The sequence below is a fragment of the Pteronotus mesoamericanus genome, unplaced genomic scaffold (assembly GCF_021234165.1).
Source record: "Pteronotus mesoamericanus isolate MK-2021 breed Mesoamerican mustached bat unplaced genomic scaffold, CSHL_Meso_final contig_20, whole genome shotgun sequence".
NCBI classification, from domain to species: Eukaryota; Metazoa; Chordata; class Mammalia; order Chiroptera; family Mormoopidae; genus Pteronotus; species Pteronotus mesoamericanus.
This window is the reverse complement of record NW_026555085.1, coordinates 72,757,490-72,772,157: the sequence shown is the minus strand read 5'-3', so window position 1 is coordinate 72,772,157 and position 14,668 is coordinate 72,757,490. Positions and strand designations below refer to the sequence as shown.

Genomic DNA, 14,668 nt, shown 5'->3' with positions numbered 1-14,668 from the left:
TTTTATCCTTACTTTTATCATGTGTACATCTACTAAATTACTCAATGTTATCTTTAACAACGTTGTCCTAGTGATACAGCCCTTTCAAAGATTCCTGAATCTTGTGAATCTTATCTGCCCAAATTCTTGTAAACAGTGGAAATGTCTTTGATGATTGTAAATAGATGCAGAAGAGTTTTAGAAATCACACACAATACAGAGGGTATCTTTACACTAAATTAAAACTTTATTGAATAAGGAACACTCTCAAGAACACATGATCTGATGGGCTAGGTCTATGTTACATGCAATGAGGCTGAACATGGCAGTAGTTTAACATGGAATGTCAAACAAATTAGTATTTCTCATTGTACAAAACTATTTATGTAGATGACATGCAAGAAAGGTATGATACTCTGCATTTTCCCTAATCATCTGTGATGAGTTTTTAAAAGGCATTTGAAGAAACTGGAAGATTTCTTTAAGATATATTTCAAATAAATTAGTTACATGTGTACTACTGAATCTCCTTTGATCTCTCTTGCATACCAAATAAAATCATAGTGCAAACATGAAACTTGATGGTCAATCCAAAAGACTGTCAAACTCATAACAGAACACAAGCTCTGAATTAATGTGCATGAAATAGGACAAAACCAAGAATACCAGTTTCTGTAAAATTCATTTACACACATAATAGTCAACTCTAAGCATTTTTTCTAAGTCTCTCAAGTTAATTACTAAAGCTTGTTTACAGTACTAAAGTTCTATCATTCAAGCATCAATGATTACATTTCAGAAAAAGAAAATCATTCATTTCAGCAATAGCATTACTGCTATATTCTAAAAACAAAAGAAGAGAGGAAAAAGAAAAAAAGGGGGAAAATCATAATTAACAAAACCAGTATCCATAATAGAATACATGGGGAAAAACATTTTAGGAAAAAAGTGTGCTTTACTTGCACAGCAGGAATTATATAATGTAAACACCATCATTGGCCCACACCACAAAATCCATGAGAAAAATTCAAATTTGAACACTGTGGGTGCATTATTCTCAAATCTGTGTTTGTGAGTTTACACTGTATCTGTTTGTACCAATATATGACAAAACACACTCTTCCACACACATACACATACAAAGTGACTGTTAAATATTGAACATGGCTTTTTTCCCTGACTCAACACAAAAATATTGTGACACCCCAACTGTTTTAAAAATGTTTACAGAAATAATTAAATGAATGTGAATAGTAGTTGAGGAATGATGAAAAAGTGATGTCAATAATATGTGAGTGGATGTAAGAAAAGAATGTACATTTAACATGGCTGAGATTTGCCAATGCATGGAAAGTCCTTCCCTGCGGGCCTTGTCTGAACTTTTCACTGATACCAAGAACAAAAATTATAGTAGCACAAGTCCATTGACACCTGGAGGGTCACGCCTAGAAAGCTTACCTTCAAAGTGCAAATTTAAAAAAATGGAATGTTTTAGCAGGGACATAAGAACAATCCTCTATCTTTTTCTTGATTAAAAAAGAAAAGAAGATATCCAGAAAGTATTTTTTCTTGGAAAAAGTTATTTCAGTTTCTTGGTACAACAAAAAAAAGTATTTAGCCAAAATATCACCCACTCTTTCACATACACAGAAATATTCTTAGGAATATTCTTAGGGGTATGGCATCAGGAGCCTGGGGGGTAGGGGAAGAGAAAAAGCCCTTACCTATGTATCACCTAATGCAACAACTTTTATTTAGAACTTAAGTTCTTTGAACCAACTACATTAAATACCAACATGTACCTCCCTTATCCCCTCCCTCTCCACCCGCCTATCCCAAATACCCCCAATGAACCCAGGTATTCTAATGTGTTTGTGTTTTCTAAGCCTCCCGATGAAGGCTGCTGAGTACCACCTTCACTGATGAACACCTAAGGTGCACTTTCTACAGCACCTTTTTCTTCTCCACAGTTGAGTGGAATCTCGATTCTCTCATGCCTGATCTAGATTTCCAGGTCATCAGGCCGAGGTCGGCTGCTGGCGCGACTGCTGGCTCTGCTGGAAGGCCGCTGGTCCACAAGGGCTAGTGGCTGTGGTTCATACCCAGCAGCCAGTTTTTTAGAGTTCTGGTTGTCATCAGTGAAGTCAAAAGGCTGTGCGTGGGAGTTGGAGATGGTGCTTCCTGCCTGCCCCATTCGATTTTGTTCTGCACTGTAATTAGCCCAGTTTTGCTCACTGGTCTGTTTGTTGTAATTGCGGCTCGCAGAATTGTTTCTGTCTCCAGTAACCAGCTTGTACCCAGGAGGGGACATGGGCGAGAGGGGAGCAGTTGGTGAGGAGCAGCCATTGAAATAAGTATATTTTGGAGATCCACAGTCTTTGGAGGGGCTCAGCAGGCCAGTGGTAGCATGGTAAGGATCGCTCTTCCCCTTCACACGATCCCTAACACCCTTGAAGAAGACATAAAAAAGTTCGATGATGTTCAAGGCAAGAGACACCAAGGACACTACCAGCATGAAGATGATGAAGATGGTTTTCTCCGTGGGACGAGAGAGAAAGCAGTCCACCTGATGTGGGCAGGGATCTCTTTTGCAAGTGTAAACGGCACTAAGGCTGAATCCGTAGATGTACCACTGGATCAGCAAGAAGGCCACCTCGAAGACAGACTTGAAGAGGATGCTGATGATGTAGGTTCGCAGCAAGCCCCCTCGCATTTTCACCTTGCCGTGCTCTTCAATACCGTACTTGAACTTCTTCATTTCAATCTGCTTCAGGTGCATCTCCACATCCCTCCCATCGGTTTGAGCAACTTTGAGTTCCTCCTCTCTTTTATTTAGCTTCTCCTCCTTTCTCATCACGTAGAACACGTGAGCAAGGTACAAGAGTGTGGGAACAGACACAAAGATGATCTGCAGGACCCAGAAACGCACATGAGAGATTGGGAAGGACTTGTCGTAGCAGACGTTCTCACAACCAGGTTGCTGAGTGTTACAACGAAAGGCGGACTGCTCATCACCCCAGGCTGACTCAACTGCCGTTCCCAGTAGCAGGATTCTGAAAATGAAAAGGACTGACAGCCACACCTTCCCTCCAGCAGTGGAATAGGCTTGGACCTTGTCGAGGAGTTTACCTAAGGCACTCCAGTCACCCATGTTTCCTGGGCGCCGTCTGAAAGGAAACAAAAAAACAACTGGGTTATTACAGACTGCAAATTATTAGCTTAATCTATAGTTTCGTTCAGCCGACTGTCAAAATATTGTAAAAAGGTCCCAAGATCTTCCTAGGGATTCCCCCCCGCCACCCCCACCCAGCAAGAAAAAGGTATAAACTCTCCCGGCCCCATTCCCCCTGCACCCCTGCCCCACAAAGAGGTCTTACAATTTCCTTGGTACAGAAAGATTTAAAAGCAACAGTGCAGAGCCTATGTGCCAGGTCAACTGCAATGTTAACTTGTGAACATGTATTAGTTGCTCAACCACTGCCTCTGCGCGTGACTTAAGGAGCTTCTGTCCGCTAAGTGCCTCTACTTATTTTATCCGTCTGATAAATGAAGACAGTTCTTGCCTGGTAGGCCTGTGGCTGAATGCATGCCTATGCAAAATGTTAATATGTGTTATTCAAAAAGCCTATTACCTAAGAATTGAGGTGAGGACACTCAGGAACACACATATACGTACAGATGCACACCTGTGTAACCTGGTTCCAAACTTCAATCTTAACAGCACCTCATTCCTACTTGTATTCTGAAATTATCCTTGGTATTTCAAGTGCAATCTGTACATTCTGCATATTGTGGTCATTTATACTTCTCCCTGCCTTCCTAAGCAGTGCCTTATGTGGTTCAGAAAACTGTCTTCTGCCCAAAGAAAAACCTGTACTGAAATGCACCATTTTGACACAATGTGTCACTATATGCAGGAACCTATTTTCAAAAACAACAACTAAATGCCTGTTTCATTTTATATTTCTAATTGCCAGTTCATTTACTTGATGAAAATTGAGGTCTTAAGAGTGTAGGAAATATTTAGTTATCAGGAGAGCCAGAAAAAGACTTACCATCCCATGCCCAAGGCTTTCCAATGTATCACACTGGTTATAAAGTTAATAAAGCTCGCTAAGCTAGAAATGATTCCATGCTTTGATAAACAGTCTTAGGGAGGGCTAAACGCTGAGAAGAAATAAGTAATATTACATGTGGCAGGCATAGAGAATGTAGTCTAATTTTCGGCAGAGAGTAGTAATTGGGGGATTTAGAAAAGGATGAAGTAGTTAAAGATTATTTAATAATTAAAAACAAGCGAAGCAAAGATTCTCCAGGAGCTTAGTAATGAATTTTAAATAGTGTGACTAAAAGTAGGATTATATAGGCTTCTTAGAATTATGTTCATTATTTGACTATAAAGAGGTTTCTCATCTGGTATTTGGACTTTGTCTTCTCCTTGGAGGAAATGAGCGAAACCTAGGGGAGTCTTCTTCCCCACCACAGCAACATTAGTTTTCTGTCTAATGTTGGCACTTCCTGGCTATAGAGCCAGAAAAAAATGAAGTGGAAACCTGGCCTGTGATTTCCTGAATGAAACAAAGAGGTGGCTGCAACTATGCACAAGCTATGGAAATTAGCAGACAACGGGCGTCTTAAAGGAGAGCCAGAGGCTGGTGCCAAAGAATGCTGGGGTAAGTGTGGGAGGTGACTCGGCAGGACACAAAAATAATGCTCTCCCAGTGGTCATAAAAAGGGAGCTTCCCTTCTACTTTTAGGAAGGACCATTTTAGATCCTGTAGTCACATGTTAGACAGTAAAATTGATGTATGAAAAGAGCAGTCAAACAAGAACAAAGACCTGTAGGGTTGACAGAGAGTTAAATCGCCAAGGGAAGGCTTGAAATGTGAGAGTAATTTAGGTCTGATGAACATTTTGGTGGTGAGAATGTAAAAGAAAAATACCTACAATGTTGCAGAAAATACATTGGGAATAAAGAAGTACTATCCATGAGGGTCAAACAAACATAACAGAATTTTTGAAGCTATATTAATAGACAGTTTCTATGTAATGGTGTGTAAATGGCCCTAATTCTGTTTGTAAAGAATTACAATATTTTGCCAGTGCCATCTATTTTTGCTCAGATATTACAATTGTGGTGAGGGGTGGGAGTAGGGGTTGGGAGGAAAAACAGAAATAATCAAGTGTAAAATGGTAAATTGTTTGCATACCTCTCATATTTACAGCATGATCAAGCTCCAGACAAACTTATGTTTAGAAATATGACCTGACATAGAAGTTGTCATTTTGGTCAATGTTTGATAATTATTCAAAATAAAATGATTGTGTAGATGCTTATGGCAATTGCCTACTTTTTTTTACATCCTATTCAATTAAACTTTATTTTCATATGATTTTGAGATGCCACAGAAATACCCCTTACTGCCACAATATGTGAATTAGGTCACTGAGTAAATCTCTAGGTAATAGTTCCTTATAAATACACCAACAACTTAATTGCAAAGTTGTCTTTTAAGCACCCACACAGTTTCATTTGCATTAATGAGTTAAACTCTTTCATCTGAATAAGATCATCTAGTTGGACACCTGGTATCCTGTAACATGAACATACCTGTCATTACCACTATTACAGAGACCATCAGATATTTAATGTGATGGCTTGTGCTTGTGATTCTCAAGGAAAGGTAACAAAAATAGTAGTAATTTCTGGTAGTTGTTCACTTTGTTCTGAATCAAAAAGTCTGTCAAATGATTGCCCCCATTAATATTTTCATTTTTTCAAATTTTAGTTGAAAACTTAATGCTTTTTTATTTAAAAAAATAACTTTTTTCCTCCGATCCAAGGGAAAGGGTATAATTACATGTTTACAGAAGCCCTGGCATTGATCTACAGACTATATACATCACATATTTACCAAGAGACAGATTCCTTAATTTGATACATGAGAAAACCATGGCAGCTGAACGTATATCATGTATGTTCCTGCCTTTATCTCCGGGTTCCAAAGTTGGAACTTTATGTGTAGACTAAGTAAGGTCTAGGTTAAGGACTTGTGCAAAGTTCTCATTGGGAGTCAATGCTTGCAAGCAGCTGGACAACCCTTCCCCTTCTTGTGCCTTCTTTGTATCATGTTAGATCACATTTTCTTTGTGATCTAGACTAGAGGCCAAAAGCCAAAGGCACTCAAGTGCGACCCGCGCAAGGACCCTCTGGTGTCTTTAGCGTGGCTTTGGAACTGTGTCATAATCACCTGGCAGCATTTGTTAAAAACATACATTCCTGGCATCAGCATTCTGAATGAATCTGATTTTTTTTTTTTTTTTTTTTTTTGAGGGAGAGGCACTAAGGAATAACTTGTTTCTTTACTTAAAAAAAAAAAAAAAAAAAAAAAAAAATGCACCAGGTGGATTCTGAAGTAAGGTTTCAGGCCAGGAGATAAATAATGGTTTCTTGACATTTTTGGTTCTTTCTTGTTCCAAGTGTTCAGGAGAGCGGAAAGGGATAGAGAGTGTCTGCAAAGGCTGGGGGTGATGGAGGGGGAGCAGCATGAGGAGCAGAGGTGTCTGGGCACCTGGGATGGGAGCACATCCTTTACTGCCCCTCCCCCAGGTCAGTGTCAGCACAGACACTTCCCAAGAGCACAAGGTCTCAAATACTTTATTCAAAATGAAAATAAAGCTTCAATTTTAAATTAGCTATGACTATCTCTTTGGCCAGCGCCTTCGACAAATCATTGCGCCAAAGCTGCAGTCGAGTAACTTCATCTCATTAATGTCTCAATAATTATTAAGAGAATTAGAAAATATTTCCCAATTTTAAAGACTTTTCCCAAGAAGAAGACAACTGTAATGAATGAGAGTGGGGACTTAAAATAATAGAAAGGTAAACAGGATTGTTGAAAACTGAAGTGAGACTTGATATCTACCACCTTTTTATGATCGAAGTTGGGAAGATGAGATGAAAGCATTAATATTTGAAAGAATAAAATCACGAAGTTTAAAAATGCATAATGAAAGGCCTATGGAGGTTCCTGATAAAATTATTTAATGGATTTCTTAGGGGAAAAGGAAATGGCATGTGTGTGTTTCTAATATACTAAGACCAAAAAGTTTTAAGTCCCAAAACTGAAATGTAAACCCTCCTAATGTCTTTAACTTTTGTAAGTACTCCTGTCTTTGCAAGAAATGTCCAAGTGGGCTCAGCTGTGACCACTCCTCTACAGTTACAACAGCCAGATGTTCTTTTGGTAATATTTATACCCACACATAATTAACATAACACTTTCAACCCATCAACCAATACTACAGGTTCATCTTTCCCAAAATCCAAACTATGACTGAGTCTCACCACCATTCCTGTTCTTAGCCTGGTCTCAGCTATCTCTCCATGTTACACATCAGTAGCCGAGTCAACTTGCATGCCAACCTGTTCTCCTCAATTAATCTTGAAAAAATAAACTAACAAGCTGATCTGCCTCGTCAGCTTTGTCCCATCAGTGTGGCTCACACCCTCACTTTAGATCTCTGCTCTGGTCTCGCGTCAGCAGCCATCACTCCAGCCCTGTCACTTACTATTCCCTTGGTCCTGATTTTTTTTAATGGCCCTTAGCTGTATTTGACATATTATATGTTCACCTGTTCTCCTCAACAAGACTGTGAACTCCATGAAGAAGTTGGCTTTGTCCAGTGCTGTATATCTAGTGCTTAAAAGAGTAAATATAATAGTATCTATTGAATTAAATGGTGTCTACTGCAAGAAAAGAAAACACACGAACAGGTCTCACCATTTAAATTAATTTATTTTACAGACTCCTTGGGATTCTCTTAAGTGTATGTATCCCAAACTTCTAAATTTTCAAGTTAGTTGAAAAAGTAACTTTCCTGTGAAAAAAGGATATGAGATGGAAAAAGGATGAGGATATGAGATGTAAGCATCTCATATTATGCATGCTATTAAATTTTCAAGTGCCATTTGCTGAAATTGAACTGTTGGAAACAACACGCTTCAAATAATCCCTGAGCAGGCAATAGGACTGGGAAAAAAAAAAAAAAAAAGGCTCTTTAAGAGCTTCTTGAATTTATTAGACCAGAACTGCATCATGTATCCAAGATGGTTACTCAGTTTCAATGTTATGTTGTTACAGGTTAAGATCTAAAAATAACAGAAACATATTTTTGTCCCCCAATTTTGTGATATTCTAACTCTGGTTATACCACATGATTTTATTATCACTGAGAACACAGTTGCAAGATGAAATAGCCTGATTACGCTTTTGTTTATTTCAAGGATGACAAATCTGGGTGAAGGTTGGGATCTGAAAAGGAAGAACAAGGTCTGACATTGACCCTGATTAATATAACATCACTATATAGTCTCAGTCTATGAGGGCTGTTACGTGATTTATAAAGTACTGTGGAAAATATTCCCAGTTCACCAGAAAATATACACCTTTTGTCATCTTATACCTAGACAGTTAGCCTAACTCTGTGATGTAGCAAATTCCATATAAACATCTATTCAATTTAACATTCTGCCTACAGTTCCCTGATTTTCCTTAAATTTCCTTTGTGAAGAATAATACAGTTACATTTCCACAGGTATGTTATATATGGCATTGAACTGCATAAAGTTTTTTTTTTGCCAGGGTGAAAAACATACTGACAGGCCTTTCTTTCTTTGGCTCTCACCCCTCTTCATCACATTGTCAACCAACATCTGCCTCCACAGAACAACGAGATGGTGGGGGTGGGGCAAGGGCTGAGGAACTCCATTCGAAGAGAAGATAATGTCTGCCGAATAGGGGCAATTCAATCCCCTCCCTCAGGTAACAACAGTTACTCAACTCCCCACTCACACAAGTTTCTCATGGCCACTTTAGGGGTGCTAGATGAAACACCCTAAAGTCAGAAGCTGCAGGTTAAAAGCGATGTTTTTTTTATTGTAGTGATGGACTTAAAAACTGTTTTGCTCAGTTCTTAATGTCCCCATGCCCTCCAAATTGACTATTTTTGTTGAATAACCTGGTTATTTTGTCTTCATTTAAAGATACTCTTAGGACGCTCACCAGTGTATTAAGAACAGTCTATTTTCTTCAATGAGCACTGAATGAGATAACTCATGCATATGAAACTCTCAGCAAGAGGTCAGTAAAGTTTAACTAGTAAAGATCTTTAGATGTAAATTACAGCTCATTTACTTTCTAATTTTGGCATCTTTTCTTTAGCAAAATAACAACTAAGAAATGATTAACATTTTCTAATGGTAATCAAAATTAGTTTTCAAGACATTCTTGTAATGAGTACAGAATTGCTATTTTAGCAGTCCCATACATCTGGTGAGGATTTGCTTTGTATCAGTTGATAGAAAGAAAGGCCCGGAAGGGTGTCTGCCTTCTTCATGTTTGGAGGCATCTTCCCAAAACTGTGAAAAAAGCCACAGCCTATGCAAAGTATCTGGTTCGCAGAAAGTCACCCTCCCAAAATTACACACTATTTTTAAATTATTGTAAATTTCAAGCATTGCATAAAATGCCTATTTTTTAGAAATTACTTAGAAAGGTAGGGAAATTTGGATGAAGAGTATGGAACTTTTTAGGGCTAAAGTCATTGAGTTTATTTACATACTATAGATATAAGTACATCTCACCATGGTTTGTGTTTTAATTTTGGCAAGATAATTTGTACATACACTGCAAAACAGTGAATTTAGACAGGCAAAGTGGAGAATTTAGGTTGTTACCCCAAGGATCCAAAAGAAAAAAAAAATTAATTAACCACCCACAGAGGAGAAACTGGAGAATTGTTTTTAATGTGACTTATCTATATTGAATATTGACATTAATGATACACACGAGGCAATTCCTTTTCTTGCCAGAGCTGAAATGATGTGTGGCCAAGATTCAACAATCTATTCAAACAGCTAAGAATCTTGAAGGGAAGTCAGAACAACAGGAAAGGTGGAGTAGAAGGTATTAATCGCCCGTGGCTTTCCTATCATTGGCTTTCCTCCAGGGTCACGTACAAAGGCTCTGAGGCTCACACCTAGGGACACCTCTGGATAATATAAGAGAACCTAAGGAATGGGTTGTTATCATGAGTTTTCCATTCTTCTCCATTCAGGAACTAGAAACATTTAGGTAACAAGGCACTGGTGAGTATGTGCAAACACACCTTTTCGACCCTTGCTGCAGGGAATCTTAGGAACTGTGTTTCCCAGGTTGAGCCAGCAAGGTAGGAATCCCACTGCAAAGGGTGAGGGACTAAGTGTATGGGGCAGCTGTGCCGATAAACTTCGAAAGGTATTAGAAAAATGCGGAATGTTTGAACAGTGAAGGAAGTGGGAGCAAAGCACTACCACCGCATTTTCCAGGCAAAGGACAGGTAACAACCATACCCCGACTTTGGGAACTTCAAAGCATCACACACGTTGGGAAAACATGTTTCTGCAGCATAGAACTCAACACATTGCCAGAAGGACGGAAAATATCTTCTGCCATCGGTACAACACCCCGTCAATAAGGCCTACCTAGAAGAATTTATTACTCTTCCCTGAGGTATTTTTTTATCTTACTGGCTTATTTCATTCTTGGGAATGAAGCTAATTTAATGAGATCTCTGCATCACTGCAGGCTTTTATTTTCAGCAGGCCCAAAAGATTAGCTTTCTTTAAAAAAAAAAAACAACAACAAAAAACTCTCATAACCTGTTTTTTGTTTTTTTTTTCTTAAATCGCCAGGAGGCCACTTTTGACTGAGTTTAAGTTTGCCCGATTTTTCAGAAGGTGAAATTAACAATCTCATTACTAACCTAGTTTGGAAAACAGAAGAATTTATTAAACCTACCTCCAAATAAAGCCATGTCTATTTTTCCAAATTCATAGCTCTCTCTTCCCCCGCCCATTTTGCACTTCTAGAAAAACACGGGCAAGCCTCAGAATGAGAAGGAGTGATTAAGGATGAGCTTTATCAGGGATGCTTGGGTGGCCAGGCCGGAGGATAGCGTGGGCCCTCCGCTGCTCCGAACTCCTGGGTCGAGTTTCCGGAATCCTGCACCGATTCGCCAGTGGACGCGTCATGGGCTCTTTCCTAATTTCATTACCGGACTCCCACTCTCCGCTCCTCTACACCTCCCTCGCCCCCCTCCCCCGGCTTTCGCGCCCTACTTCTCATTCTTGGGAAGTTTCGAGAACTTCCAAGAGAGTTACATGTGCAATTTAAGCACGGCAATTCCCAAGGTACTCAGATTTCCTTACCAACAGGTTATGCAGTTAAGAATTCACGGGGCGGGGGGGGGGGAGACAACCCTGCGGATGGGGGGGTGAGAGGTTAGAGGAATTAGATCGACACGCTTAATTACATTGATGATTGCTTTTCTTTTAACCACTGGGCCCGCAGTCTATTCCCCCCCCCCCCCCCGCTTGACCCCCCTTCCTTTCGGCGGTGGACCTCGGACCTGCGCGGGGTTTGGCGCGTAAGGAAGGATCCGAGGGCGACAGCTCAGCAGACCGTTCCAACCCCTGGCGGCTGGGGCAGCGCAGGAGCCTGGCGAGCCGGGCGCTAAGACGGCGGGACGCGCCCGGGCCCTGCCCTCCTCTAAGCTTTCATTTTTAATGTTTTTCAGCATTCTCGGTGCAAATAGTTCAAACTGCAGGTTCATACCAAGAATCTAAACTAATCACTTTGGTCTGTGGCGCTGGAACAGAAAAAAATCCCTTAGCAAACACTCTTACAGAATGTATTTTAACAAAAAAAAAGAGCACTTAATAAATTGAGTCCTTTAAAAATGACAAACGAGCCGTAATCTTCGCCTACTGGCAGGTCCCACTCAAAAGCGTTTCCCAGAGCTCTGAAGTCGGCTACAGGTTCCGCCCGGCGGAAGGCGGGGAGGGCGTTGGTGGGGGGAGGTGGTGGTGGTCGGGGCTTCTCAGCTCCCGCTCAGGCGCTGCGTAACAAATTTCGATTCATATTCTTTCCAGGAGCTTCGGTTTTAGCAGATAGTTTCGGAAATGCACCGCAGCATACAGAGTTTTCTGGAGGTCGGCCCCCCCTCCCACCCCAATGCTGTCTAAGTAACCACCCACCATCCCCATTCAAGGGATTTCATCTCCTGGGCTGCCAGCGTGGTTGAGAAAGAAGTGGCTTTCCTGAGGGTCTCATTTTTTCCCACTGTGGTAGGGAAACAAAGTAACTCTTTACTGTTGCTTTAAAAACTTCAACATTACAACGCAAACTTTTATACCTTTTTGTTTATGGGGGGAAATTCTACGAAAGGACCACGTGGAAGTCAAGTAACCGCACGGTCTTAACAAAGCACTTTGTTAAGAAGCTTGCTTTGCAAAGCTATAGAACAATCAATCAAGATTTCCATATGAAAAAGCACCAAGTGTAGAATTGTACAGCGAGCACCCTAAGCAAATTTGCACTTTGATTTTTGTGACATTGTCAGTCAAATTCACACCCCAGGCTCCCAAATGCCCACCCACCCCCCTTTACAAAGCACCTAGACTAATACTGATTATGAAAAAAGGTGAAAGTTTTCTCCAAAATGAAGAACCAAAAATACCCAGTAAAGTACTACTTTATTTTCATCAGAAAGGTCCGAATCTTATTTTACCTGTTGCATTGTTAATAAAAACTTTTTAACAGTCCAAAAAAATAAACACCGAACATTCAATTTAGACTTTAAAACTATAGAAGCACTTTCAAGTTCATCACTGCGTTTACATTATCATGTTAAAGGCACGTTTATACAACACGAAAACTTGAGAAAAGTTTTACTTGCAGAAGAAGAAAAGAATAGGTAAAAAAATGTTAAACTTACTCTTTCTCTTAAAAGAAGTGAAGTAGGCACTCCAACTGATTGAACTCCTTAGAGGATGAAGTAAAATGAATAAGCAAGTTCAGGCACTCAGACCTGCTTATATTTAAAGTTTAAAAGTCTGCTGCTGTTCGGTACTTTCCTCACTCCTTTAGCCTAATGAAAGAAAAGTGCTGGTACCTCGTAAAAACTTTTTTCTCACTTGGAGCACCGAGCTTTTAAAATTTTCAAGCCACTGACTCAACAGGAGGAGGGGCTAGAACTAGAAAGGGGAGGAGAAGAGGAAAGGCGGGGAGAAGAGTAGAGCGCAGGAGAGGGAACGTCGAAGGGTGGGGGTGAAGAGGAGTAGCGAGGGCGAGATAAAGTTGTGGTTTAAATTTGCTGATGAGAGAAATGAAAGCATTAGAGACGTGAATGCCACTGCTTGGAAGTTATTCTCTACAGAGAACAACTACTGGTTTTAGTTAGTGCTTGTTCTATCAAAAATCCAGAGATAATAAAAAGTTGTATATTTTATAATACTACAAACTTTTCTAAAGTAAAATGTACGTATTACAGTGAATAAAAAATGGTGGAAAGGAGTGTAGCCAGTGCAGATTTGTTTCATATTGGCCAAGGTGTGTGAAGTGAAAGGTAGGTGTAAGTTATTTGATGATCTAACTCCTTTTCTCATAAGTTGGGACAATTAACAAGGAAATGGTGGGGGTGGGAAAGAAACAAGAGAAATTTAAAAAATGAACAAATGTGCTGGTGTGCCCATCCCAAATATAACTTCCAACCCTTTGACTGCTTTGAATCTTTTTTCTTTCCTTCAGTTTGGCAAAAACTATATTTACATTTATAACTTTATCTATAGTACATTTTTTTTTTACTGTGAAACCTTGATAAATCTCTGTGAGATCTTCAGGGAACTGAAAATTTATAGCACCTCAGCTCCTTTCATGGCAAGGAACTAGAAACTGCATCTGTTCTGTAGCGAAATGTCAGGATAGTTTTTTTTATGAAATACTGATGTGGTAAGTTGGCATTAAGAGAGTCCCAAAACCATCAAACCTCATTGAGACCATCTCTTCTAAAACCAGCTGGGGAGTTTTCTGTCCGGTGACAGTGGAGCTGAGCATATCATTTTTATTCGCCTTTCCACCATTTCCATGTCTTTTCCTGTTCAGCACCCTGTGTTAGGGTGAATAATAGCCTGAATCATGTTGCCTCTTTGTTAGAGAGGCAGCTCCTTTGAGGACCTCCCAGGTGCTATACACGAGGGCAGAGGTAGGACAATTCCCTGTAAACAGGCTTCGGCGATGCTCCCAGAGATGGATAGGGAAATCTCTTGGTCAGTATTCTTTGGAAAGAAATTCATCCAGGTTTAATGTTCCTTACCCTTTTCTTGCTGGTACAAATATCAAGGGAAAAAAAGAGAAGGGCAAATATTTTCTGGTAGATACTTTTCTTTAAATATAATTGCACTAAAATGACTAATAAAAGACCTTTTGAAATGTTGTAGTTTTAAGACATGATTTTGTTATCTCACTTGTTGAGTATACTATTTTGAAGATTATTTTTTTAGAACCTTGTCTCACCTGGAATGTTTTGCAAAAATTGTGGAATGATTTTTTTTAAATGTTTTTTATCATGTTCTCAGAAATGCCAATGCCATTTCATTAATAACAACATCAACTTCCCCAAAACTGTAACTTCTCCTTTGCCAGGCCCGTCAATGCAGAAGAAATTGATACAGGCTGATTTGCTAGCCGGGCAACACTACTCAAGAGAGATGAGTGACGGTCATTTACAGTTCGTCTTCTGCACAGTTTCTTTATCACCACCATGATCCAGGCCAGAGACTCTTATACATCTTGCTCTGTGCCTTGAG

General features: G+C 39.8%; 1 protein-coding gene across 1 annotated transcript; it reads right to left on the bottom strand.

Annotated features, from left to right (window-relative positions):
- Positions 1–219: 219 nt before the first annotated feature.
- Positions 220–12,988, bottom strand: GJA1 (gap junction protein alpha 1). The gene is made up of 2 exons (XM_054569888.1): positions 12,799–12,988; positions 220–3,146 (listed from the first exon to the last, which is right to left on the bottom strand). The coding sequence occupies exon 2, from the start codon at positions 3,128–3,130 to the stop codon at positions 1,982–1,984; it is 1,149 nt and encodes a 382-aa protein (XP_054425863.1). The 5' UTR covers positions 3,131–3,146; positions 12,799–12,988; the 3' UTR covers positions 220–1,981.
- Positions 12,989–14,668: the final 1,680 nt, after the last annotated feature.

Excerpts from the sequence above, each read along its gene's own strand:
- GJA1 (XM_054569888.1), bottom strand. The coding sequence starts at position 3,130 with ATGGGTGACTGGAGTGCCTTAGGTAAACTCCTCGACAAGGTCCAAGCC.